This window comes from Rhineura floridana, chromosome 8 (genome assembly GCF_030035675.1).
Source record: "Rhineura floridana isolate rRhiFlo1 chromosome 8, rRhiFlo1.hap2, whole genome shotgun sequence".
Lineage (NCBI taxonomy): Eukaryota > Metazoa > Chordata > Lepidosauria > Squamata > Rhineuridae > Rhineura > Rhineura floridana.
This window is the reverse complement of record NC_084487.1, coordinates 490,351-517,503: the sequence shown is the minus strand read 5'-3', so window position 1 is coordinate 517,503 and position 27,153 is coordinate 490,351. Positions and strand designations below refer to the sequence as shown.

Here is a 27,153-nt window from a genome sequence, read left to right as displayed (position 1 = left end):
TGAACCTACCTGGATCCTTAGAGCTTCTTCTCCTGAGGCCCTTCTCCAGGTCCCTCCTCTGAGGGAGGCTCGGAGGGTGGTGACAAGGGGGAGGGTCTTTTCAGTGGTGGATCCCATCTGTGGAATGCACTCCCCAGTGAGGTCCACCTGACATCTTTTGGAACACAGTAAACATTTACCTTTTCCCCAGGCATTTAATAGAGTGAGATGACATCTGTTGCTAGCATGCTGCCAAAGCTTCCTGTGGCTGGGGGTGTTGTTGTTGTTTTATTGTTTTGTTTTAATAGCAGTTTTGTTTTGATCATTGTTGTAGATTGCTTGGAGACCTTTGGGTAACAAGCAACTAATAAATCTTATTAATCATAATCACAATGGTTGGCTGTGGGGAACCTCCCTCCAGGCATGGATATAAGGAACAGAATTTCCAGCCCTCTCACCAAAGACCCCATAAGTGTTGCTGCCACTGGAGGGACCCTCATGTGCAGGAACCATTTGCTCTGTCCATGCCCTCTCCTGATTGGGGCCCCTCCCCACACCAGTCTTGCCTGTGGGTGCTGTCAAGCTGTGGGCATCTGCACAGAGACTGTTCTGGTCTGAAGGCCTCTTCCAGTCTGGGTGGGGGGGGAGGTTTTGAACACCCATTTTGTGCAAAGGATTGAGATAGAGATAAATGGACAACAACCCACGAACGAAGCACCTTAAAAGCCCAGGAAGGTGTCCGATGTAACATCTAGTTTGGCCCTGAGTGCAAATCTCTTTCAGTCCCCCATTAAGCATTGCACTTTAATTCAGCCCCTTAATCAGGTGAATTTATTAAGGCTTCCTCAGTGCTGAAACATGCCTCAGGACGTAAAGCAACCCACTGAGCAAAGGGGAGTCTTGCACCCTGGGCTGGGGGAGCCTAAGAATGTGGGGGAGGGGTTCAAGGCCATGGTTTGTCTTCAGCTGCCCATGCTGGGATGTGGGGCTCTGCTATCTCCTGGATTTTGCCCCCTATGAGCTAGTCACTGTGGTTGGTCTTAGGCACATAAAGTTGCAGAAGCCCTCTCAGAAGTGGGACTGTAGGGAGCAGAAGTGGGACTGTAGGGAGCAGAAGTGGGACTGTAGGGAGCAGCTTTGCAAAGCATCCCGTCCCCAGCCCCCCCCCGTCTAATTTCTCTTGTTGTCATTGTTCAGTGCCTTCAAGTCAATGACGCCTTATGGCAACCCTATGAATCAGCGACCACCTTGTTAGTCTGAAGGAATTCCTAAGAGCAGCCTCTCCCTCCCTCCCCCCCATGCAGCCCATTTTTCTAAAGCTACTGGTGAAGGCAACACGTTTTCTGGCATCCAACTAGAGCCCCACAGCAGCCTAGATGGAAGAGGTGACTCTTCCGCTCTTTGGCCAGATTCTGCCGAAGCAATGGAGTGACAATTACAAGCAATTTCATGTGGTGGCCCCAGGGAAAAGACCGAACAGACATCAGAAGGGCCCTTCTGGATCAGAGAAAAGGCCCAACTAATCCAGTATTCTGTTTCCTACAGCCATATGCCCCTGGGAAGCCCACAAGACGCTGGACAGTCACCTCCTCCTGCTTCCCCCCCCCCCAGCCTGGCATTCAGCTATACCACTTTCTGTTAGAGCAACTCATTCTCAAAATGTGGATCCTTATGTGGCCAAAACAGCACACAAGGGAGGGATCAGTGGGGGACTCCACAGTTTTCAGAAGGAGGCCCCAAATACACCCCAAACTCTAAATGTGTGTGTGTGTGCAGTCTCAAAAAAATAGCCCAACCAGGACTGAACATATTCAGTTGTCATGACATGTTGACTGACTGTTGAGGGTGTGTGGAAAACTGGAGAGCAGGAAATATCCTAGACAAGGGTGCAGCTGGCCTTGAACAGGGGCAGTTTATGTTGCAGGCCAAGTGGTCTGTAGAAAGCCAGTGTGGTATAGTGGTTAAGGTGTTGAACTACGACCTGGGAGACCAGGGTTCGAATCCCCACACAACCATGAAGTTCACTGGGTGACCTTGGGCCAGTCACTGCCTCTCAGCCTCATGAAAACCCTATTTGTAGGGTCACCATAAGTTGGCATCTAATTGAAGGCAGTACATTTACATTTTACCAAGTGGTCTGACGTGCCACTGTCTATAGCAAAAATCAGGTGACAATGTAAGCGCTAACATCATTTCAGTTAATGCTTCTGAAACACACACACAGAGCCCCTCCCCTGCAATACTTCTGAGTGCCTTTTCACTCTGTTGCTATTAGTCTTTCTGATTCTTGTCCATAATCATCTGTATATCAGATCATCAGTAATATTGCTGTTAATATTTTATGTATACTATTTTGATCCAGACTCCAGCTCATCAGATATGGTCTTAGGAGAATTTAGAGACTTCAAAGGGGTGCAGGATATTACTGAATATATATGGGAACTTCTTATATTTGAGACTTGGGGAACAGAATGGATTGTTGAACTTGTAATTCTACAATATGTTTCTGCCATATTAATTGGTCTGTTATTTATTGTAAGAGGCCCTGCCTTTCTTTCTGCAAGAACCAAGTGTGCAACAGGAATTGCAGCCTCCAGCTCAGAGCCAGGTCTCCTAGTGGACAGTTGAGAAGAGGCTTTGGGGTGTGGGTTCCAGTGCTCAGAGCAGATCCGCAGCACCCCACACAGTCCCCAATGAGCCCCCAGCCCCCCTTAGCCCTGCTTCTCTACAGATCAGGTCCTTTGCCTCTCAAATGCTTCTCCTTACTCAGTACCAGACAGTTTTCAAAGTACACAGTGAGTGGTGGTAAATGTGCCCCTCCCTCCATCAAGCCCATTACAGAAGGTGTGGCAGGCATTTAACAAGGCAGGGGGCCATACAGCTGCCAACCCACGTAAGCTTTGGGAGAGGGGTTTAAACCAAGCCCCACTGAGTCTCCAAATGCAGCACTACCAACTTTGGACAGGGCCTTGAGGTGGCCCCCAGAAATTGCTGCTCAGTGTGCCACCCTGCTGAAGGCCATCCAATGCTCTGCACTGGCCCAGAGGTCTCACAGACTACCACAGATGACTCCAAATGCAGCTTTGCAGGGAAACTGGCTCCATGAGCCCCCTGGGTGTGTGGACTGATACCATGTCTTCATAAATATAAACTTCAAAAGTGGGAAGTTCTCAGGGATGAGTAAAAAAGAAGTTGAAAGGGAAAGTCAGGAGGGTCAAATATTTCCAGAATGCTTGGGGGCTGTAACAGAAGCTCAGCTAGAGTTTATACTGCAAGTCAGGAAAGGTACCACCAGGGCAAAGAAGATGCCAACATGGCTAATGAACACAGTCAAGGAAGCTATTAGAGGCAAGAAGGCTTCCTTCAGAAGATGGAAATTTTCTCCAAATAAGGAGAGAAAATAAATTAAACTTTGGCAAAAGAAATGCAAGCATACAACAAGGGATACCAAAATAGGAATTTGAGGAGTACATTGCTAAAAACATAAACACCATCACCCCAAAACTTCTTTAAATATATTAGTAGCAGGAGACCAGCTAAGGAGGCGGTTGGGCCCTTGGATGACAAGAGAGTCAAAAGTGTGCTGAAGGAGGATAAGGAGATTGCAGAGAAGCTGAATGAATTCCTTGCATCTATCTTCACATACAGAAGCAACAGTGGTATCCCCGTTGCAAGGTTAAAGGGCTGCAGCCTGCTCCAGGCTGTGGTGGCACTAAGGCTTCCGCAACATAGTCCTCTGAGTCAGAGGATGGCAGTGCAACATCCTCGGGCCAGGGAGGCACAGGCACCATGAGGTCATCTGGAAGCCTGTCAGGACCATTCCAAGGCAAGGCAAGGCAAGGCTCAGCAGGAACATCACTTACTCACTTCCAGGCTAGGTCAGAGAACAATCCTTGGGCAATAACTGTGAGAAAGATCACCTTAGGGGCCAATAGGAGGAGGAAGAGGAGGAGGGGCCCCCCTAGTAGGCTCTGGGTACCCCTGCTGGCCACTCCTTGTACCAAAGTGAAGCAAATCATAGGAGGGGGAAGGGAGGAAGGGCATGTTTAATCTGGAGGAAAGTGAGAAATCAATCAATCAATTAATTAATCAACTTCCTAACTGCAAGAGAGACACCCCCCCAGGGAGCAAACTGCCTCCTTCCTTGGGAGACAGCCAACGGGGGTGGGAAGTTTATGCTGAGAGCTGCCTCAGTTTATTTTTATTTAATTATTTATTATTTGATTTATATTGCGCCCTTCCTCCCAGCAGGAGCCCAGCAGGTTTAGAGTCTGGGACTGAAGTGGCCAGACTGGGAGCCATTTCCTTAACCCCATGTTTACAGCTGCTCAGTGGAACGGGGTGTACACCCTGCACATGCTCAGAGGTATCTGTGTTGATGGCATCTTCATGTGTCTCATCTGGGCGTAACAATCAGTCAGCCCAGATAAATCCTGGGAGCCCTCCTGCGTCCCCTTCCAGCTCTCTAGAGCCTGCGATTTGACCGCACAGAAGCAGGCAGAGGCCTCCTCCTCCTCCTCTTTCCTTTTCTGCTTTTAACGAAAGCTCCTGGGAAGACCCCTGTGGGGCCAGGAGAACCACACCGCAGCCACAGTCCCCTTCCGCCTCCAGCATAAACTGCCTTTCAGCTCAGGAGGCGCCAATGAAGGACAACGGCATAATTCGACTCCTGAGAAGGGGCGATGCCACTTCATTGGCAGAAAGACCACAAAGGGCAAATGGACGGGATGGGAAGGACCTCTTGCCTCTTTTGACCATAGTGTGGGAAGCTGAATAGCCACAGCTGGTGCTGCTTGCCTGGAGAGCAGGAAAGAGGCTCTTCCTTGGCTTCTTTTAGACCTTTGGCTGAAATGTCTGGAGGAGACCACCATCGCAGAGAAAGCACCAAGTAATTCAGACAAGCTGGGCAGACCCATCTGGAACTCTTGAGGTTTTCTGGAGCCTCCTTTCACACAGACACCTGTGGACAATGGCCTCCTGGTTAGCTCTCCCATATTGAGCTGGGGCCAGTGGATGCCCTTGGAGCCTTAGGTGGCCAGTTCCCCACCAGGGGAGAGGAAGCCACTTTTGCTCTTCCAGGGAAGTATCACTTCCAGCCCGCAGGAGGGAAGCTGAGCAATGTGTTGGGACTTGAACACCAGGCGTGGGGAACCTTCGGCCCTCTTGCTGAACTATTCCATCATCCTTGGCCATTGGTCAGGGGATCGATCCGCCAGCGGTGCAAGAATGGGAGTGAACAAGATGGTGTACAGAGGGGTCCTGTTGGGCATCTCTCAGGTGTGTGCGTTTGGGGTGGCTGAGTTCTTCCCCAGCACCGCTCAGGGGCTCCACACTCCCCCCTTCTCATCCAGGCAAAGCAACGTGCTCCCCCCACTTACCTTTCTGAGCCTAGAACTCCCAGAGGCACTCCTCTGTCACCTCCTCGCTGTCGGCCATGAGGGTTCCCTCCTGGTCCCCACGCAGGAAGTACCCATTGGGGGCCAGCACAGCTAGAAGGTTGTTCCCTCGGATCTCTAGGCAGAAGTTCAAGGCAAACTTCCCCCACGTCTTGAAGGTCCTTTCTGAGGTCAGAGACCAAAAGCTCTTGCCACGGCCTGGAAAAAGAAATGAAGAAACTCTGCAGAAGGAGCCAGGAGGTGCCACCATCTCACTCTCCTCCTCCCGGCCTCTGGCTGGCATCCTCGCCAGAGAAAAAGCAGCTATCCCCAAGAGGGAAAAGCCAACATGTTGCAGGAGAAAGAGGAGGAGAAGCACCCGCACTGGGCATCCCTGTTCAGAAATGCCAAGCTGAATTTGGAGGCGATGCCATGACTCAACATGGATATGAAAATCAATAAAAAATAATGTACGTCCAAAGACACTGAAGAAGTCTGCTTTATTCTCTGGAAATAATGTTTTTATTTGCACATGCAAATCTGTGTAGGTTTTATTGGGTTGATTAATTCACTAAAACGTGTATGATTACTCTTGTTAGACAATAGTCTTTGTCGTAACGCAATTCTGCTATTTAGTTAGTCAGACAGACAGAAGGGGCAGCACCTCAAAATGTTCAGAAGTTCATTATCATTATTATTTATTTCATTTATGAATCGCTTTCCAAGAAGCATCTCAAAGTAATCTCACAACACAACAAAAACCATATGCAAAAGAATTGCAGATATTAAAAGAGTATATTGATTGCATATGTAAAAATAATTCAAACAATGACATATATAAAATTAAAGCAATGACATCTATAAAAACAACTACATATATAAAACAATTTCAAATAAATTCAGATACTAACTTGGATAAAAATCTTCACTTACAAGGCTTGTTGACAGAGGAAAAGTTATATTACTGAAATTGTGTATCATAGTTTTATGCTTTTAAGCAAGCTCCCAGGGAGTGGGGAGATGAAGCAATTTCAGATGAATTAAGCAGAGGTCACAGAATCATAGAATAGTCGAGTTGGAAGGGGCCTTTAAGGCCATAGAGTCCAACCCCCTATTCAATGCGCAAATCTAAATTAAAGCAGACCTGACAGGTTGCTTGTCCAGCTGCCTCTTGAATGCCACTTCCCTAGGTCATTGGTTAGGAAGTGCATGCCCAAAGGCACCGAAGACTGCTTTATTCTCTGGAAATAATGTTTTTATTTGCACATGCAAATCTGTGTAGGTTTTATTGGGTTGATTAATTCATTAAAACTTGTATGATTACTCTGTTAGGAAGTTTAGCCAAAATGTGGCTTCCTGTAACTTGAGCCCCTTATTCCATGTCCTGCACTCTGGGATGATCAAAGAGTGGTCTGTCCCCCTCCCTCTGTGGGTTGTCTTTGTCCACCACCTGCCATCTCTACCTACTTTGGAAGTGGTAGACACTGTGCCTGCAAGGCAGCAGCTCAATGCAGTCAGGCTCCAGGAGGTTGCACTGCAGGGCCTCGTGGCAGGAGGAGCTTCCCACGTAGCCATACCGCCCACGCAGCACCAGGAAGGAGCGGTTTGCCAGGTGCACTCCAAACTCCTCACTGGGACCTGCAGCGAGGAGGAGAGTTGGGCAGGCGGTCATTCAGGAGCTGGCAAGGTCAGGGAGGAAAAGCTACTCATGCGGCTGCTCATGTGGATGATGTGGCTACTCATCGTCATCAGGATGGCTACCTGCTGCAACCACCAGCTTGCAGGATGGCTACACTCCTCCATATTGGAGTGGGGGTGGTTCCAGGCATGGGGAGGGCCATGGGCTTCCTGCCCTGCTTGTGGGCTTCCCTGAGGCCTCTGCTTGGCTACTCTGGGACACAAGATGCAAGACCAGAGGATGCTCAGCCTCCCAAGTTGAATCCAGCTGGCTGGGCCCTCCTTAAGTTCTTGTGGAACAACTAAGGAGAGGGTTTGGCAACCCAGTGAGACCCACCTGTGCCTCAGCATTCTTGGGACAGCAAGAGCTGGGCCGGCTCTACCATTAGGCAGAGAGAGGTGGCCCCCGGCTGGGTGCTTCCTAAGCTCACCAGCTGCCCTCAGCTCCAGCATGAAGGAAGAGTCGATTGAGAGCCTGGCCAGCTTCTGTGCACAGGGAGGGGCAGCATCTTGTCATTTGCCTCAGGAAGCAAACTGTCTTGGGCCAGTCCTGTGGAGGGGGCTTCTGAAGCACTGGGAGGTGCATGTGTGGGTCTGCCCCCATGGGGAGGGGGAACTTGGGTGCATGAGTCACTAGGAGGCGTCTGGCCCATAGACAGTTCTTCCACAGCCCGACTGGCCTCTGTGGCCTGGAGGGTCTGGATGAACTGGGTCATTAGGATGGATGATGATACCTTTCCCTAAAGAGCGGGGGCAGGGGCAAGGGCAAGGGAAGGAAGAGTCCTTGGCAGGCAGGGCCATCCTGGCATCTTTGGCACTGAGGTCAGACCCCCAGCCCTGGCAGGGTGCAGTGCGTAAGCTCCGAGGGGGATTCCTTCTGATTCCTGGAGAGATGTTCCTTACCCCAACCAGAGACACACTTGCTCCAGGATACTGGGGAGGGGGGGTCGATCCCATTCTCCTCACCTGGGTCCACGGCTCTGGCTACCACCATCCCAACAGGGAGGGTGCCCAGGTAGCGGCCATTGAGAGCTCTCAGGAAGATTTTCCCATAATGCCACAGGACACAAAACTTGGTCTCTGGTTCTTTGCAGTAGCCGTCGGCCATCACACTCTTGAATTGCCTCTGGGAAGGGGAGACCGAGGTCAGCTCTCTGGGGAGGAGCCCAGCCAAATGGGGCACTCTTTCCCCAGGACATGTGGCAGAGATCTTCTGACAGGGAGACCCCAGCGCCCCGGGGCATCCCCACCACCGCTTGTCAGCCTCCGTCTCCTCTGCCCACATAAAGCATCCCAGGGGACGCTTCATGTTTTTCACGGGTGGGGGGGATGCCTGAGCATGGGGCAGGAGGAGGAGGAGGTGTTAGCCATTGCCCCATGGCTGTCACCATCCCTTGGGCAACAGCAGTGTGGCCTTCCCTTGGCCTTGGGGTGGAGGCGCAGCTGCCAAGCTGACCTACCTGAGCCAGATACTTGTGATGCACATCTTTTAACTGCACAGTTTTGGCATCAGGGTCAACTTCAAAGAGGAAAGTGGACATTGGCGTCACCTTTTTGGAGCCAGCATAGACTTCTGAGTCTGAGAGAAGAGAAGAATTGCTCAGCAAGCTAATTTAAAACTGGGATTTTAGTTTTAATTAGAACTGCCCCTTGCAAAAGACAGTTTGGTGCTTCTTGTATGTGCAGGGCCGGCTCCAGGCATGCGGGGGCCCTTGGGCATCAGCTTGCCCTGGCCCTCCGGTGGGTGGGTGGGTGGGTGTGCGCGCCCCCACCCCACCTGTCTAGTCTTTACCATTGCCCTTAATGAAGATGGCGGCTGCGGTTTCCCTAAGGGGAATGAAGCATCCGTCGCCATCTTTGTTGATGGCACACATGCGTGCTATGTGCACATATCTCTGCCATCAACTAAGATGGCGGCAGCGGCTTCAGTACCTTAGGGAAGCTGCGGCCGCCATCTTCATTAAGGGCAATGCTAAAAAGCCGGCTGACAGGTAAGTGGGTGGGGAGGGCCCCTCAGGGGCTCCTGTAGCTCCGGGGCCTTCGGGCCAGTGCCCAACCTGGCCGTCCTTTAGAACCGGCCCTGGGTATGTGCATTAAAGAGCGGCAGCCCATATATCACAAGTCTGGATTGAAAACGCTGCCTTGGAAGTTGCTTTCCAAACAATTGATGTTTTGAAAGCCAGCCATATGGATTAATATTCTCAAGAAAGTGCCCACATTCAGAGAGTATAATAATATTTCCTTTTCTTAGCAAATTCAACAGTCAGTGAGCTCATCTGGAGACAAATCTTTAGAGCGCCAAACCAGCAAGTGGCCTGATCCTGATTTCCCCCCCCCCTTGTTTTTTCCCATGGCCTGAAAAATTATATTTTGAAGGGGAAATATTGACAAGGATGGCGGGTGGAGTATGCATCGGGGGTGAGCAGGCAAGCAAGTGTTGGGGTGAACAAGCAAGTGGGCAAGTGTCGGGGGTGGTCAAGTGTTAGGAGCAGACAGGCAAGCAAGTGGGTGGTAGCGACAATGCTGGGAGCAGGTAAGTGGCTGAGGCAAGGTGGCTGTGGCAGCCTGGGCAAGCAGAAGGCCAGGAAGCTGCCTAAAGAGGGTGGCGGTCAGTGCCTGGGGGCCATTTTGGGAGTTTCCTGGGGGAGGGGAGCATTTTGGGAGTTACGTGGGGGAGCGGGGAGCCTTTTGAGAGTTGCCTGTGTGTGTGTGTTTGGGAGTCCAGGGGGGGGGAGATTTGGCAGTCCCTCTGTGTGTTTGGGAGTCCCTGTGGGGTGGATTGGTGTGCAAAGTGCACAGGGGCAAAGCCCCTAGTCTATCTAATATTTCTCTAAGCTGTCATGCCATCACACAGCGCTCAGTTCAATCCCATCTATATCCTCAAGCAGTTTGGTAGCAGCAGGAGATAAACGTGTAGACACTGAATGCAGTTATTCAAGCAATGTCTCAGAAAAGACAGTCAAATGGTACGTAATTGAGAAGCAGAAAGCAGTGTTCAAGCCCAGCAAGATCATTCTATAATGTTAGAAGGTGGTAGAATCTTAGAAGGGGGTGGGACCATGAGGGGGCATGGCTGTGACTATTATAAACCAGTGCCTGGCTGCTACAATGGACTGGATGAGGGCTAATAAACTGAGGCTCAATCCAGCCAAGACTGAGATGCTGTTAGTGGGTGGTTCTTCTGACCGAATGGTGGATGTCCCACCTGTCCTGGATGGGGTTGCACTCCCTCTGAAGGAGCAGGTTCATAGCTTGGGGTTTCTCCTAGAACCATCTCTGTCACTTGAGGCTCAGATAGCCTCGGTGGCACGGAGTGCCTTCTACCAACTTCAGTTGGTGGCCCAACTACATCCCTATCTGGACAGGGATAACCTGGCTTCAGTTGTCCATGCTCTGGTAACCTCCAAGTTAGATTACTGCAGTGCACTCTACATGGGGCTGCCTTTGAAAATGGTTTGGAAACTGCAGCTCATCCAAATGCAGCAGCCAGATTGCTAACAGGGACCAGATGGTTTGAACATATAAAACCGATTCTGGCCCACTTGCACTGGCTGCCTGTATGTTTCCGAGCTCGATTCAAGGTGCTGGTTTTAACCTATAAAGCCTTACACGGCTTGGGACCACAATACCTGATGGAACACCTCTCCCGACACGAAGCCACCCGTACACTATGCTCAACATCCAAGGCCCTCCTCTGGGTGCCTCCTCTGAGGGAAGCTGGGAGGCTAGCAACAAGGGAGAGGGCCTTCTCAGTGGTGGCCCCCAAATTATGGAATGATTTTCCTGATGAGGTGCCCCTGGTGCCAACACTGTTATATTTTCGGCGCCAGGTCAAGACTTTCCTCTTCTCCCAGGCATTTTAGCATGTGTTTTTAAATTGCTTTTTAAAAATGCGTTTTTAAATTTGTATGTTTGTTTTTAATGTTTTTAATTGTTGTAAACTGCCCAGAGAGCTTTGGCTATGGGGCAGTATACAAATGCAAATAAATAAATAAATAAAGGGACCCTGCACTTCTGAGTTTGTTACTACACTGTTTGAGAGGCCACATCAGAGAGGATGGTGGGTGCAACTCTCGCTACACATGTGCAGTACATAAATGGTACCTCTGTGGCACCTGTGGCAAATCTACAAGAATCACTCCCTGCAGCCTCTTGGGAGGCTATTTAGGGTGCCTTTGCCATCAGCTTTATCTAACAACAATAGCTGTACAGTAACTGACACAAACATTATTAAAATTATTTCCAATCACTGCACATGAGCATTTTCTGCAATGTATGCTTTTTATATCTAGTCTATCAGTCTATTAAACAAAGTCTAGTGATAATATTGTCACGCTCTTTTGTCTATGGTTTTTAATTCATTTTACTTTTATTTTATTTTCTGTTTTTACTAGCATTGTACACCACTTCAGGTGCTGCCATCCCCTCCCTTTTATTTTATTTTGCTGAAAAAAAATAAAATGACAGAAACAAAAACAAAAAACCCTGCCAGCATTCATTGCAAAAATTTCAGGGTTATTTTAATAGCAGAGAATGGTGTATCCATTTATCAGGTGGTCCTTTGTACCTGTCAGCTAAAATCAGAGCTTGACTTATTACTATGTCAAGTTAAGATTGCAAAATTGCTGTCATTTCCCCCCCCCCGCCTTCAACATTTCAAGAAATGTCACATTTGTAGTTCAGACAGGCAAGGGGAGACCTCATCCTTATTCCACACCCAAATTCTGGAAGGCAAGCTACCTGCTCTGAAGGTACAAGTGACTCGTGACCTCTTCTGAAGGGATTTAGGGGGAGGGTATATCCAACTTCTTGCTTGGGCTAGACAATGGGGTTTGCTTACCACAGATGACGCTCAGGTATTTCTTGGCTCTAGTTTTCAGACTGACCCATTGTGGACACCTCTTTATGACAAACCACTCTTCATTGTCCTCAGGGCTATCTCCAAGGCACAGGAGCCCACGACTTCCCTGTGGGTATAAGATGCGCCCATCCCGATCTGAAAGGAACACCTGGCAGCCTGGCTTCAAGTTTAGGTGGAAAGCTGTCTCTGTTGAGGGCTTCTTGGCAAGTTTCTCTAACCTGGAGACAAACTTATGGTTGGAGGTCTCCAGATGGCAGACCCCATTCCTGAACCTCAGGATGAAGCTGCATTCTTCAGGGTAAGGCACTGGGGTGTCAACCCAGACACGGTTCAGCTCTGGATCTGTCCGTGCATAGAGCTGGCTGCTTGGGTTGAAGAGGACCACGTGGGCATGCATGGCCAGTTGGGGCATCCACATGTGGCGGGATGTCAAGTCTCGGGTGATGCAGAAGACATCCTCTCTGTCAGACTCCAAGAACTTCTTGCTCTCCAGCTGCTGGAGGGTCCACGCCCCGCTCGGGTGCACCTTCAGGACAAACTGGCTCTGCTTGTTTGCCACTGGCTGCCCACATCGGACTGTGCCATCAGCATCCACTAAGAGGTGCTGCCCTTGATGCCCAGTGAGCACCACCACTGTCTGCTTCCCTAGTCTCCCAGTGACCTTCAGCTTCCAGGTCTGCAGGGTTCAAAAGAGACAAACCAACAAAGCTCTGAGGCACTTAGATGACAGGGGTACCACCTGAGGGCTGCAGAGTCTGAGATCCTTTAGCTGGATCCTCCTGCCCGCCCTTTTGCTCAGAGAAGGAAACTAGCAAGTGACACCCACTCCCTCCAGTTGCACTTGCATGAGTCTACGGGGGGGGCACCAGTGGAACTTGGGGAACGCAGCAGAAGCTGCTGGGCCTGTGCAGACTCCACAACACCAGAAAGGTTGGCAAGCTAATGGCAGCCATGTTGCTTCCACAATGACGGCACACAGAGCTGCAGAACTCTGACACACACACCCCAGTTTGGCTTCTCAAGGACTCGTCTCCCAGGGAGACCTGCAGATGGGTCCAGCAGTGGCTTGCCTGTAAAGGTCAGCTTGTGAGCCAAAAGGCCAAATTCCCTGCTAAATAGCAAATATATCCTCCAAGCTCTGTCGTCCCTGTCGCCATCCAAATTGGTGCTTAATCTTTAATATTTTAAAACTTCATGAGTCGGAGTTACTCTGTTCTCTTTCTCTTTTTTAACCCTAACCTATCTATTTATCATCATAGTGAAGTGCCTTGGGGCATGGCTGGGGGTGGAAGGCTTACAGGTTTATTCCTATGCAACCTGAATCGCATGATGTGGCATGCAAGAAGTTTATGTAGTGTATGGTTTTATGGTTCATTTTGTATTTAAATTTGTGTGGGTTTTTTAAAAAAGTTATTTACTATAAGCTGCCTTGAAAACTTTGTTATGGGCCAGCAAACAAGTGCCAGAAATCAATCAATCAATAAATGTAAAAAGAAAAGAGGAATTTCACAATCTGGTGGCCCCAGGATGGTAAAAGCCCACGCCCCTGTGTGCTTTTATGCACCTAGTTCCTAAAAGTCCCTGTTCAGGGAATGCCAGTGGTTGGAAGACTGGGCTGAGCACCATTTCCCTGGGCTCCAGCCCCACTACCAGGCATCTTCATCTGTGGAATTTGCTCCCTTCACAAGAGGTAGTGATAGTCACCAACTTGGGGTGGCATTAAAAGAGGACTAGACAAATTCATGTTGGAATATGTAGTTCAACTCGAACTGGTGGGTTTAGTCTGCATGGGGTTAAAAGGACCTGTCCTTTGATCTCCTGCTAACTCTTCCTTCCTGTGTAAACTGATATTCTTAAAATGCCGACCCATCTTCCAGCCTGTGTGTGTGAGAGAGAACAAGAGAGGGCATCTCCTTATTGCCTGCCTCTCTCCTCACAGCATGAGGGCAAAGTCTAGGCTTAGTGTTTGCATCTCCAACGTAGCTAGTTAGCTAGATGAAGAACTCTTTCCTTTCAAGTATGCACTTCCAGAATAAAGTAGTTTTCTTATTTTGAAGCTTAAAGTCTCAGAGTGAACAATTCCTTCCTTTTTAATTTTTATATCAATGGCTTAGTTCATGAACTGAGTGGCTTGGAATATTTTTCAGTTTCCAGTCCTAGATGCCAAGCTCTCTGCTCTCTTGTATGCTGACAACATAGCTATGATTTCCACGACATTAATTGGGTTGCAAAGGTTATTAAGAGGTTTGAGTACTTTCTCTTCAAAGGAGCACCTATTTGTCAATCATGCCAAAACAAAAGTAGTAGTTTTTGGGAGAAAGAAAACAACTCATGTATGAGAGCCAGTGTGGTGTAGCGGTTAGAGGGTTGGACTATGATCTGGGAGACTAGGGTTCAAATCCCCACACAACCATAAAGCTCCCTGGTTGACCTTTGGCCAGTCACTGCCTCTCAGCCTCAGAGGGAGGCAATGGTAAACCCGCTCTGAATGCCGCTCACCATGAAAACCCTATTCGTAGAGTTGCCATAAGTCAGAATCGACTTGAAGGCAGTCCATTTCCATTTCATGGAAATTGGATGGCAAACCCATTGAACAACAATATAATTTCAGATACTTGGAACTTGGGTTTAATGCCCAACTTTCATGGAAGTCACATTTGGATTCAGTCAAGTTGAGATCCTCCCATTCCATACAATCCTTGATGCATTTCTCTAAGTTCCAAGGGGGGAGCTTGGTTGCACCTGCAGTTGAGGTGTTTTGGAAGAAGATAGTCCCACAACTGCTGTACAGCACAGAGCTCTGGGGGTATACAAATGTCTCTTCTCTGGAGGTAGCGCAGAATTCCTTCATGAGATCCCTGTTAGCTGCCCCTCAAAGCACACCTGCATCTCTACCAAGGGCAGAAACAGGGCGACATCCTATAGCATCCTGTGTTCATGCTGCACGTGCCTTGCATGGACTGAAGTTGGCTTGTATGAATGATTTGAGCCTGCCAATGAAATGCTTTCTAGAACAGCTGCAAACTCCATCCCAAAGCTGCTGGGTAAATTCTGTTAAATCTACTCTGTCCGCTTATGGAATCAACATGGTTTAACCTTCCTGCTCTTCCATTAGAGTTAAACAGCAGTTCAAAGAAAGAATCCATCTTTATTCAAAACGGTGGGACCTCTACTCAGTAACCCAAATGTCATTTTCTATTTGGTACCCTATATAAAACAACATTTGGCATGGAGCAATACTTCACATTTCTGACAGTGGCGCCTTCGAGAAAATCTTTCACAGCTTTACAACTTCAGAGTATGTCCTCTGCTTTTTGGGATGGGAGATTTTCTAACATTCCAACTCATCAAAGAGTTTGTAACTGTGAGTCTGGTGAAGTTGAGGACACTGTACATTATTTACTAAACTGCCTCTTATACAAGTCCCCAAGGCTTAAATTTCTTTCCTGCATCCTTCGCTCCTTGCCAATAGACCTCCCCTGGAGCAGATATGCATTCTGCTAGCAGGTAGTGATACATTTATAATAACTACTCAGGTGGCAAAATTTGCTCTAGTTGCAGGGAAACTTAAGAGCTAGACCAAAACAAAAGCCTTGTGCGGTGAGTGGATTGTGCCCTGGCGCCATTATGGCTGTAATACTTATCCACTAAGTCATGGGGTGGGTCGGTGTATCTTTCGCTCAGGAGAGGACATTTTACTTGAATTTTAGTGCTGTTGTCCCTTTACTGTGTGCTGTTGAACTGTATTTATTGAAGTATGACTTGTATTTTAATATGTATTTTTATTTTCCTTTTACATATGATGAATTGTGGTAGCCTATGGCTTCGAGCAATAAAGATTGATTTCATTTCATTTCAAGACTAATTCCAGGGAAGGGGTGCTATCTAGCAAGGATTCAAACACACACAAAGTTCACTCAGGTGCTTGTTTGCTACTCTGCAATAATTCATGGAGGAGGAGGAGGGTTTCAATAGCTGCCAGTCATGGTGGCTATGTGCTGTCTCTAGTTGCTGGGGAACACAAGTGGGGAGGGTGTGATTGCGCTCATGTCCCGCTTGTGGGCTTCTTCCCATTGAAGCATCTAGTTGGCCACCATGAGACCAGAATGCTGCACTCGATGGGCCTTTTCCTATCCTTTCCGGTGATGCTTCATATACTGACTTTGACCCTATCCGGACAATATAGTTTTTGATGCAGTTATTAACACTCTTGGGTTACTGCAGTGCATTATAAGTGGGGCTGCCTTTGAAAATGGTCTGGAAACTTCAGCTGGTCCAAAATAAGACAGCAAGATTGCTACCCGGGAATGGTGGTTATGATCACATGACACCAGTCCTTTGCCATCTGCGCTGCCTCTCAGTCCATTTCTGGGCCCAGTTGAAAGCGCTGGTATGAACTCAAGCCATATGAAATGGCTTGAGGCCAGGATATCTAAAGGACCATCTCCTCTCAACCACATATACCTGCCTGAACTCTAAGACCACCTTCAGGCCATTTTCCAAGTGCATTGCCAAATGAGGTGAGGTGGGTGGCTATGAAGGAAAGGGACTTTGGTGCTTGGTGAACACCTTGCCTGCACACAGCTCATAGAATGTTTTTTGTTAATGGGCAGTATAAAAATGTTGTAAAATACATACAGTACATTCACCTGTTGACATCAAGATCAGGCAGGATCAGAGAGCAAGGCAGAGAACTGACTGAAGCCTTTTTTATGGAAATGAGGATTAGAAGGACTGTGCAAGTGATACACACACACACACACACACACACACCTGGGGAAGGGCTGTAGGTCGGGGTAGAGAACCTGCTTTGCATGCAGAAGAGATGGACCAAAATGGTCTGACTTAGTATAAGCCGCTTCCTGTGTCACTGCATACAACAAGCACAGCCAAAACATCAATCTAAAAGCCCCCGTTGTCCATTTGGGGACCCCCCCCCAGCATAACCACAAGACACTCCAGGCGGCCAAGCCCCCCTCCAGCAACAGAAAGGAACGCTCCTCTCACCAGGGCCCCAGATCCTGAGCCAAGGGAGGGCTCCCTACACCCTCACAACTTCTTTCCTAGTCGCCTTCAGCGGCAGAGCACAGAGAGAGGGGCAAGATGGGGAAGCACCTTCTCCCTTGAAGGAAGGGGGGCAGGCAGGCAGCTACAGCTGTCCTCATTAAAGGAGAGGCTGCTGAATAACACATCTCACACTTCTGTGCACAACTATGCCATGTGGCTGTTTGGTTAGTTGTTGGTGCTTTTATTTTATTTTAAAGTAAATTCTACTTGCTTTAATTAAGACATTTTTGTAACTCACCCTGGGCCCATTTGGTAAATGGCAGCTGTAAGTACAGATAAACAAAAAAGGCCTTCCTGTGAAAGCAGCCACATACACTAGGACCTCCTTTCCTCCTGACCCAGGCCCACTGGCCATCAATGGCCAGGAAGGATCACAGAAACTAGAAGACAATGTCTGCAGAGCACCTCAGGTTTGCTATGTGAGACCTCCCCCCTCTTCACAGCGAGTGGAGATGACAAGAGAAGTAACTTGGGGGGCTCATAGGGGCACCAGGGGGGGTGCTGAGGGCTCTCTCTTGAGAGAAGCAGCAGCTGCAATCTCTTGGCTCCATTTTAATTCTTCTCTGAGACCCTAAAAGGCTGTAGCTCTCCAGAGGGATAGTCTGAGCAGATTTTGCTTGTGGGTCCTGATACCGAGCAGACAGTGAGTAGAGGCTTCATCTGTGCCAGCTGAAGAAGCTGAAGCAACGTTTGCTGGGGATGAACATGCCAGGCTCAGATCCAGGCATGGCCTCGGTTTTCCATTTCAGATCCAGAGCTCATCAGGAAGCGAATGAGCACCCTCTTGTGTGTGATATATCTGTAAATTGCCTCAAGTGGTGGTGTGTGTGTAATATTTCCAGCGAAAGAAATGAACACATTTCTTCCTTGCTTCTCAGACTCAGCCAAAGGGAGCAACTCACTTTGACCTGGCGAGAGCTGCTTGCTATCTGGGAGCTGTTGAAGAACACCTGAAGAGCCCTAGAGCCTGATTAAGCAAGGGGGGGCATCTAGTGCAGCATCTTATTCTCCCAGTGGCCAACCAGATGCCCCAGTGGGAAGCCTGCAAGTATGTGTCAGTCTCAGTTACCTGTTTCTTTCCTAGTGAGTTCCCCAAGACACTGACACCGTCGCCATAGCATTCCCCAGTCAGGTAACCCCCTGTCCAGTTGATCAGCCCAATCTGCATGGCTGCGCAGCAGGGCAGCAGTCGGTGAGGGCATCAACGGAACGCACCCGCTTTGGGTCTTATGCTGCCCACCATTTGGCTGACTGGGCCATGGAAGCTCTCCTGATGTCACTGTGGAGCCAGAAAGGCTGAGCTTCCTCCTCTGGGAGCCTCTTGCCCAGAATGCCAAGATGAGAAGCACTATGGCAGATCTGGCCTTTGTGATGTCATAACCGCTAGAGCTGCTCTGCCACTTTTAAAATCTTAAGTGCCAGCTCAACAGTCTGGTTCTGGTTCTACTGAGGTCCAGAGGGGAGGCAATTCCTTTTGTACAAGGCTCAGTGCCTAAAAAATCTGAACCCATCATCACCGCCTCATCCACGCATCAAGACCCTCTTGGTGCTACCTGTCTAGCTGGCCCTGTACATAGAACAGGCAACCTTAGAGGTCCAGTACTGTGTCTTATCTAGTAGCAACTTAAAACGGGCTTCATCATGTCATCTCCCAATCAGACTGATGCCACTGTGGACCATGGCCACTGCCTATGACAGCTCACTTGCAGGATTCCTACACAGCATATGATGCCACAATCTCCATATAAGGCCAGCAAGTCACAAGGACATCAGAAGAGCCCGGCTGCAGCTGGATCAGGCCAAAGGGGACCCATCCAGTCCAGCATCCCTTTCACTCAGTGGCCAACCAGATGCCCCAATGGGAAGCCCACAAGCAGGACATGTGCGCAACAGCAGTGCTCTCCATATATGATTCCAAGAAACTGGTTTTCAAAGGTGCACTGTCTCCCTGGAGGCTGAACATAGCCATTACTGTGGTTAGTAGCCACAGATCACCTCATCCTCTTACATGGATTTGTCCAACCTCCTTCTAAAGCCTTCCATGCTGGTGGCTTTCACTGCCTTTTGGGGGAGCAAACTCCATAGTTTAACAATGAGCTGCATGAAGAAGTATTTTCTTTTATCTGTCCTGAATCTTCCAACGTTCAGCTTCATGGGATGCCCATGAGTTCTAATGTTATGAGAGGAGAAAATCTTTTCTCTATCCACTTTCTCCATGCCATGCATAATCTATCATGTCACCTCTTACTCATCTTTTCCTCTAAACTAAAAAGCCCCAAGTGTTGTAACCTTTCCTCATAGGGGAGTCGCTCCATCCCCTTGATCATTCTGGTTGTTCTTTTCTGAACCTTTTCTAACTCTACAATAACCTTTTTGAGGTGAGGTGACCAGGCACCTGGCCACTGTGAGAACAGGATGCTGGACTAGATGGGCCACTGGCCTGATCCAGCAGGCTCTTCTTATGTTCTTATGTTCTTATCTGCGCACCATAGGCATTATGATATCAGCAGTTTTATTTTCAATCCCTTCCCTAATAATCCCTAGCATGGAATTTGCCTTTTTTGACAGCTGCCGCACACTGGGTCGACATCTTCATCATGCTATCCAGTACAACCCCAAGGTTTCATTTCTGGCCAGTCACTGGACTGGATAGGGACCAATAGCATAAGAAGAGCTGGCTGCTGGATCAGGCCAAAGGAGGCCCATCTAGTCCAGCATCCTGTTCTCAGTGGCCAGCCAGGTGCCCTTTACATGAAGCCTGCACACAGGACCTGACTGCAAAAGTAGCACCCTCCCTTCCTGTTGTGAGATATGTATATACTATGTTGCTTTTTCAGAAATATTCTAAATATAAATAATATGTGATTTTTATTGTTAAGAATAAGGGGAATAGATAGATAGTGTTTGCAATAGATATGCTATAGAGGCTGAAGTTTAACTTAGATGAAGAAAAGGGACTTTTCTTAGAATAGGACATCTGTCTGAAGTTCAAATAAAAAGCAGCCAGAACAGACAGATTGCAGTCAAAGTTCCACTTTAAAATAGTAAGGGGATTTACGCTTAAATGATTAAAAGGTGTTTTTATGCTCAGATAATGAAGTAAGATGGCTATCTGGACAATCTGTGGTCAAAGTCTGTTTTAATATAGAAAGGGGGTTTTTGCTTGGCAGAGTCATAGGGAAATTTTACTTTGCTTGACGTAATGGGAGTGTTCTGAGAATGTTCTGCTTAATTAATGTGCAAGGGAGGGGAGTAAAATACCATATATGGAAAATAATAAATATTGGTGTGGGGTAGCTTAAATCTGAGTAATGGGAGATGTAAACAGGGGCGGGACTTCATATGACAGGGAAAGGCGGCTCTGATAGTCTGTAACCTCTGGAGTACTCTGTCCAATGAGGAAACAGGGGAGGGACCACAGCGTCGGGCTAGAGGATAAAAGATTTGTACCAATGTCATTTGGGTGTGCCTACCTATTGTGGTGGACACCCGCTCTTGCAAGAACGAAATAAAGCTTTATAACTGCTTCACAATTGTCTCTGTCGTGGGTCATCCATAGAAGACCTTTTTGGGGTCTCTCATAAGGGGTTTCTCCCTTCAGGAAAACCACGTTTCTTACACTGTGATTTCCAGAAACTGGTATTCGGAAGCATGCTCTCAGACTATGGAGGCAGAACATAGCCATCACAGCTAGTAGCCAGGAAGCTACCGAGCCCAATTTGAACCATTAGTACCAGCACACAAAACCCTAATGGCTTGGAACCCAAGTATTTAAAGGAGTGACTCTCCCAGCATTGACTATCTTGAACCCTGCAATTGGCAGAGGAGATCTTGTTGGTGGTGCCTGATTGGTATTGACCTGGGTCAGGGCCTCCTCAGTGGTGGTTTCCTGTTTGTGGTTTCCTGTTTCCTCCCTCCCTGGGGAAGTGGACCTGTCCCCCCCCCCACACACACTGATTTTCAGGAGAAACTTTAAAACATTCCTGTTTACCCAGACATTTAAAGGAAACGGACTGTTTTCAAGTCGATTCCGACTTATGGCGACCCTACAAATAGGGTTTTCATGAAGCTGAGAGGCAGTGACTGGCCCAAGGTCACCCAGTGAGCTTCATGGCTGTGTGGAGATTCGAACCCTGGTCTCCCAGGTCATAGTCCAACACCTTAACCACTACACCACACTGGCTTTCTACAGACCACTTGGCCTGCAACATAAACTGCCCCTGTTCAAGGCCAGCTGCGCCCTTGTCCTGGGTATTTCCTCCTCTCCAGTTTTCCACACACGCTCAACAGTCAATCAACATGTCATGACAACTGAATATGATCAGTCCTGGTTGGGCTATTTTTTTGAGACTGCACACACACACATTTAGCGTTTGGGGGTGTATTTGGGTCCTCCCCTTCTGAAAGCTATGGAGTCTCCCACTGATCCATCCTTGTGATCTCCGCCATGCCACCTCTATAGTGAGTTTCCGCTGGGCCGTGAAGACCTGGCTCTTCAAACAGGCTTTTGGGGTGGGCTAGATTTTATTATCTTGTGTCCAGATTTTTAATGTTTATTGTATCTGTATGCTTATTTTGTATGTCGCCCAGAGTGGCTGGATAGCCAGCCAGATGGGCAACTAAGAAATTCAATAAATAAATAAATAATTTTTGTGGCTGAAAAATACTGGCCGTGGCAACTTTGAATTAGTAACTGTGAGTACCTGATTTGTTTTAGATATGTTTTTTATTTTAAATTGTCTTGTTTTAATATTTTGATGTGTGGCACCCTGGGCTCCTTTGGGAAGAAGGGCAGGATAGAAATGTAAGAAGAAATAAAGAAAAGCTCAGCTGCCTCCCCCCCAATTCAGGCAGTCAGAGCAGGGAGGAAGGGGGCTTCCTGGGTGACCCCTCCTCGTTTTCAGCCTGGGTTCCCTCTGCTCCCCCCCCCCCGGGGACAGAGGAGAGGACCTCCCGCCCCTTCTCACTCCGGCCTTGTTTCAATGCAGTTCTTGGGGCGGACGGGGAAGCGGCTCTGCGGCTGCAGAGACAGCCCAGGACCCCGGCACTGCACGTTGGAGAGACTGCGGCCAGAACGTCGTGGCTGACGGCCGGCCCTGTAATGTAGGCCGCTGTAAATACTGCCGGTGAGAGCGCGAGGGGGGCGGCGCTCTCCCTTTCCCGGTTACCCGGGCGCCCGCAGGACGCAGCAAAGGTTCCTCTGAGGTCCTAAAGCCGCCCCCGCCGCTCAGCAGAAGGCGACCCCGCCCGGCCCAAGCTGCGTCCGAGGCCCTGCCGGGCTCCGCGGGAGGAGGCGCTCCTTCAGGGCTTTGGCTTCGCGGCGTTTTCAACGGCCTTCGCTGGAAAGGGGCAGCGGGGGCTGCTTTTAACGTCGATGTTTTCGACGAAGCAGCAGGCGCACACACGTTCGGGGCCAGACAGGCAGACATTCCCCGTCGGGGTCGGCCCCCGAGAGACTCTCCGGCTGTTGTCGGCCCTGCACGGGGGGAGGGGCGGAACTCGGTCCGAAGAGCCCCCCAGGTTCAAAGCCTCCGGGGGGGCGCAGCCGACGCCCCCTCCTCTTTGCTGCAACCTTTCCAGGAGGAACGGGGGGGGGAAGGCAGCCACGGTGGTGTTGCCCGCCGGAGGAGCCGAGGATCCGCTCCGCCCCCTGGGGAGACAGGGAACCCGGAAGCAACGCTTTCCGTGTGAGGTCGGCCGGTTCCAATAAGTCTATACGGCAGTCGTGTCGCGCAGGCGCAGTGGGGCCTCGGCCCCCTTCTAGGTGGGACGCGTCAGGGAGAGACGGGTGTGCGCGGCGGTTTCTTGCGCAGGCGCAGTGCGCGGGTGGCTCGTGAAGGGGCTTCCTGGGCCGGGCGGCGCCCCCTCCCCCCGCGTGGCCCGAGACAGGTGAGCCCCTGCCCCCGGGGCCGCTTCACCCGGACCAGAGCCCTCCGCGGAGAACGACGCCCGGAGTCCCTCGCCCTGCAGGGCTGCCCCTCCGCATCCAGCCTCCGGGGGGTCGGCCCTTGTGGGGATGCCGGCTTCTGCCCCCGCGAGGGTTACCGAGGGCCGGGTGGCGCCCCGGATTTGGCCCGCTGGGCTTTGCGTCGGAGCAGCCCATCGGGGTCCCTCCGCCGTCGCCACCCGGTGCGCGGCTCGGGTGGCCGCCGGAGAGCTCCCCCCACCGGGCTCCGTAGCCCTCCCGGGGCCGGGGCTTGCGCTGACCCTGGCTTAGGCTGCGCTGAGTTTGGGCCGGGTGGCGGGAGGGAGACGAAATCTGTGCCCCGCGGGGGGCAGCTGCCTGGCCCAGGAGCGGTCTCCTTGGGACGCCCCCGAGCCCCAGCTGCCCTCCCTGCGTCTGGACCAGGCCCTTGCCTCGCCTCAGCTGCTTCTCCTCTTCTTCTAGCTTGCGGAGCCAGCCAAGCCCAGCAGGCCTCACGGAGCCATGGAGAAGTTTGGCATGAACTTTCGGGGTGGCCCGAGTAAAAGGGACCTCCTGGAGATGGTTGAGTTGCAGAAGAAGCAGCTCCTCCAGTACCAGGCGCGCCTGAAGGACGTTGTCCGGGCTTACAAGAGCCTCCTCAAGGAGAAGGAAGCCCTGGAAGCCAGCCTGAAAGTCCTGTCGGTCTCGCACATGGCGGACTCTGGCCGTAGCAGTGGTGTGGCTCACCCTGTGGCCAACTCTTCCAGCCCCGAGCTGAGCGAGGACCGGAGCTCTGTGCACAGCGAGGACAGCGCAGGGACGGCTCCCAGCCTGGCCAGTGTCAGGGGTGACCTGGGGGTTGAGGAGGAGGGGGCAGCCATGGCAGCAGCCTCACCCTCAAAGCTGGAGGAGACCAACAGCTCGGAAAGTGGCATCAGTTCCGGCAGCAGTGGGGAGTTGCCCTTGGGTGGCACTGGCGAGGCCGACAGGAGGATTCTTCAGCTGAAGACGCAGCTGGCCACGCTGACCAGCGCCTTGGCCACGGTTACCCAGGAGAAGTCCCGCATGGAGGCCTCCTACCAGGCGGACAAGAAGAAGATGAAGCAGGAGATGGAGAACGTTGGCAGGAAGGCTGAGGAAGAGAGGAGGCGCCTGGAGTCTGAGGGAAAGGAAGTCCAGGAGCAGCTGGCAGAGACCAAAGCCCGCCTCATCGCCCAGCAGCATGACCGGGCACAGGAGCAGAGCGACCACGCCATCATGCTGCGTGAGCTGCAGAGGCTGTTGCAGGGCGAGAGGGCCCTGCGGCAGGAGGTGGAGCTGAGCCTGGAGGAGGCCCGGGAGGCCCTGGCCGGGAAGGCAGACGCAGCAGATCGGCTGGAAGACTCCGAGCGCTGGGCCAAGCAGCTGGCCCGAGAAGCGGAGGAGCTCAAGCAGGAGCTGCTCGCCCTGCGGGAGGAAAGCAGCCAGCCTGACCCACAGCTGCAGGAGCTGCAGGCCGAGATGGCCACCCTCAGGAGCCACTTCCAGGCCCAGCTTCTGCAGGAGATAAAGAAGGTGAGATGCGGAGAGGGAGGGAGGTGCCCATGAACTCTCCTTTCTGGGGTGAGCCCAAATGGGGTGCAGTTCTGTGTGGCTGTCTCAGATTGTGGGCATTGTGGAGCCGGAGAAGGCAGCTGGGAGGGGGTCACTTTCCCTGTTGAATTGGCTCGAGTCATTGGGTCACTCAAAGTCAGATATAAGATGTCAAAGTTCAGCTCTTAGGTAGGATCAGGTGCACAAAGACGGGGGGGTGATACTTGGCTTAACAGCTGCAGGTGTTAGAAGGATCTAGAGTACCAGAGTTGGCCTGTTTTAGACCACAACTCCCATCAGCCCCAGCCAGCACAGCTGGGTGTGATGGAAGTTGCAGTTAGACACCTGGAGGGCAGCCGGTTGGCAAAGGCTGGCGTAGACAAAGCTGCAGACAGAGAATGACCTTCCTTTTGGGGATGGTGATTCCTTAACGGTTCCTGTTCACATTCCCTGGCTGAGCCAAACGGTACTCCTTTCCCCCTCCTGGCCGAGGTGCAGGCCCTCTCAGGCATAGCCGTAGCAGGCCATGTTTTTTCCTTTGCATCCTCTTCTCCTTCTGTAGGTGGCTCAAGCGGAGGAGCGTGTCCAAATGGAGGAGCAGCGAGTTGCCAGCTTGGAGGCCCAGATTTCAGAGGCGTCTGAGCTTCTGGGCACCTCTGGAAAAGCCAAGCAGAAGGACCAGGTGACTATCCAGAAGCTGAAAGACCGCCTAGCCCAGCTAGACCTGGAGAACAAGACCCTGGCCATGGCTGCCTCTGGCCGCTCCCCGCTGGACACGGCCTTTGAGGAGAGCAGCCTGGATGTCAACGTGCTGAAGGACAGGATGGAGAAGCTGAAGCGGCTGCTGCTGCAGGTGGCGGCCAAGAGCAGCCCATCCCCCCAGGACATCGAGGTTCTCTGTGCCACGGAGCTCCCCAAAGGCACGGAGGCCGGCGACGGTGAGAAGGCCACTGCCGCGTACTATCAGCAAGAGCTGAAGCAGCTGAAGGAGGAGTTTGAGAGGTACAAGCTGAGGGCCCAGGTGGTCCTCAAGAGCAAGTCGGCCAAGGATGGGAGCCTGGCCAAGGAGCTGGAGGACACTCGGGAGCAGCTGGCAGAGCTGAAGGAGAAGTACGTCTCCCTCCGGCTCTCCTGCGAGGAAGCGGCTGCGCGGCACCAGCGGGAGACGGAGGCCCAGAAGCAGGAGGTGGCTCGCCTGCAGCAGCTCCACAGGCAGGACCTGGAGAGGTACCAGCTGGGCTGCCAGGAGAAAGTCCTCCGGCTGGAGGAGGAGATGCACAAGCAGCGCGACCGAGCCCTGGCCGTCTTGGCAGAGAAAGGCCAGGAGCTGGAGCAGCTGCGGGGCCTGATCTTGCCACCTTGCGGGCTCCCCCAGGGCCCCAGGCCGTGCCTCCTGGCACCAGGGCCTCGTGGCAGCAGGAGTGGCAGTGGCGGCAGCAGGGACTTGTTGGGGGATGACAGCGAGGACGGCTCTTTGGAGAACCTCACCCAGGCGCTGCACCTCACTGCCCCCAAAGAGCCCACCTTCCTCTTGTACACGGAGCAGCTGGCCCGTAAGGAAGTGGAGGTCTCAGCCCTGAAGAAGCAGAAACACAGCGTGGAAGTGGCCATTCGGCGGCTCCAGGAGAGGCTCTTGGAGGAGGGAGAGAAGCACCAGGAGGAAGTGTCGGCTCTCCAGGCCCACCTCCAGAAGAATGCCCGGGACCAGAGCAGGGAGGGGGCCAACCTGGAGTACCTCAAGAACATTTTCTACAGGTTTCTGACCCTGACAGACTTGCTGGGCCGGCAGCAGACCCTGACGGCCATCTTGACTATCTTGCACTTTAGTCCAGAGGAGAAGCAGGCTGTCCTGAGCCACTTGAGCGGCAGTAGCAGCTGGTGGCTTTCTGGGAAGAGGTGAGAGCCCCCTGCTCCTCTGGGCAACGAGTCAAAGGGGCAGGCTGCCTACCTGCCTGCCCGGAGCATGCCGGTAGCTGCCCCTGTGCCACTGAGGGAGGGTGAGCCTGCTGCTGGCATTCCTTCTTCCAACAACTACAGTCGCCGAAGCATCTTTTTGGGACAGATGTCTCTCCTGCCAACCCATCAACGAGAGTCATTACTTAAAAGGGGCATCAGTTTGGGATACTGGGGGATTTTTAATCAAGTATTTTTATATAGATAATATTTTTGCCAAACGCAAATGGAGAAATTCTGTGGACTGTGATTGGGGTTTTTTTCCCTGCTCCTAAAATTGCGAATAAAAAGACCAACCATCTAAGTCTGTCCTGTGAGCAAAACGCTTGGTGTTCAGGGCACAAATTGCCACTTGTGGGTCCAGGGAATGGAGCCGAAGGGTGTTGTGGTCTGGTTGCTGCGCTCCGCAAAAGGGGCTCTCCTACTTGTGAAGTGGCTCCTTGGGGGCTGGGTGGGCCCAGGAAGGAGGATTGGCACCTGCCAGTCGCTCTGACTCCTGTTGCGGTGCCCACAAGGGGTCGACACTGCTGACCTGGCTGGCTCCAATCCTGGGAAGAGGGGTGGAAGCCAAGTGGCAGCCCTGAGGTAGCTTCCAGTGGCCAGCATCTCCGACTGGAAAGGTTCAGGTAGTAGGTCCTAGGAAAGGCTTCCCACAGACCCGCCCACATTCTTTCTGCCTAAGTTCTGGGCTCAAGGGTGGAAGAATCCGGCAGCTGCCCATGTTCCTAATTACTATTCCTGGCACAGCCAAATCTCACAGAGCC

At 51.2% G+C, this 27,153-nt stretch overlaps 2 protein-coding genes across 2 annotated transcripts; one reads left to right on the top strand and one right to left on the bottom strand.

Moving 5' to 3' along the window:
- Nucleotides 1-3,448: 3,448 nt before the first annotated feature.
- Nucleotides 3,449-12,325, bottom strand: FSCN3 (fascin actin-bundling protein 3). Its single transcript, XM_061582627.1, has 6 exons — nucleotides 11,872-12,325; nucleotides 8,492-8,610; nucleotides 7,998-8,157; nucleotides 6,822-6,992; nucleotides 5,358-5,573; nucleotides 3,449-4,939 (listed from the first exon to the last, which is right to left on the bottom strand). Exons 1-5 carry the CDS (start codon nucleotides 12,308-12,310, stop codon nucleotides 5,368-5,370), a joined length of 1,095 nt encoding a protein of 364 aa, XP_061438611.1. The 5' UTR covers nucleotides 12,311-12,325; the 3' UTR covers nucleotides 3,449-4,939; nucleotides 5,358-5,367.
- A 10,364-nt stretch (nucleotides 12,326-22,689) lies between these two features.
- On the top strand, nucleotides 22,690-26,693 carry GCC1 (GRIP and coiled-coil domain containing 1). The gene is made up of 3 exons (XM_061637941.1): nucleotides 22,690-22,848; nucleotides 23,348-24,418; nucleotides 24,999-26,693. The coding sequence occupies exons 2-3, from the start codon at nucleotides 23,387-23,389 to the stop codon at nucleotides 26,334-26,336; spliced, it is 2,370 nt and encodes a 789-aa protein (XP_061493925.1). The 5' UTR covers nucleotides 22,690-22,848; nucleotides 23,348-23,386; the 3' UTR covers nucleotides 26,337-26,693.
- The last annotated feature ends 460 nt before the right edge of the window (nucleotides 26,694-27,153 follow it).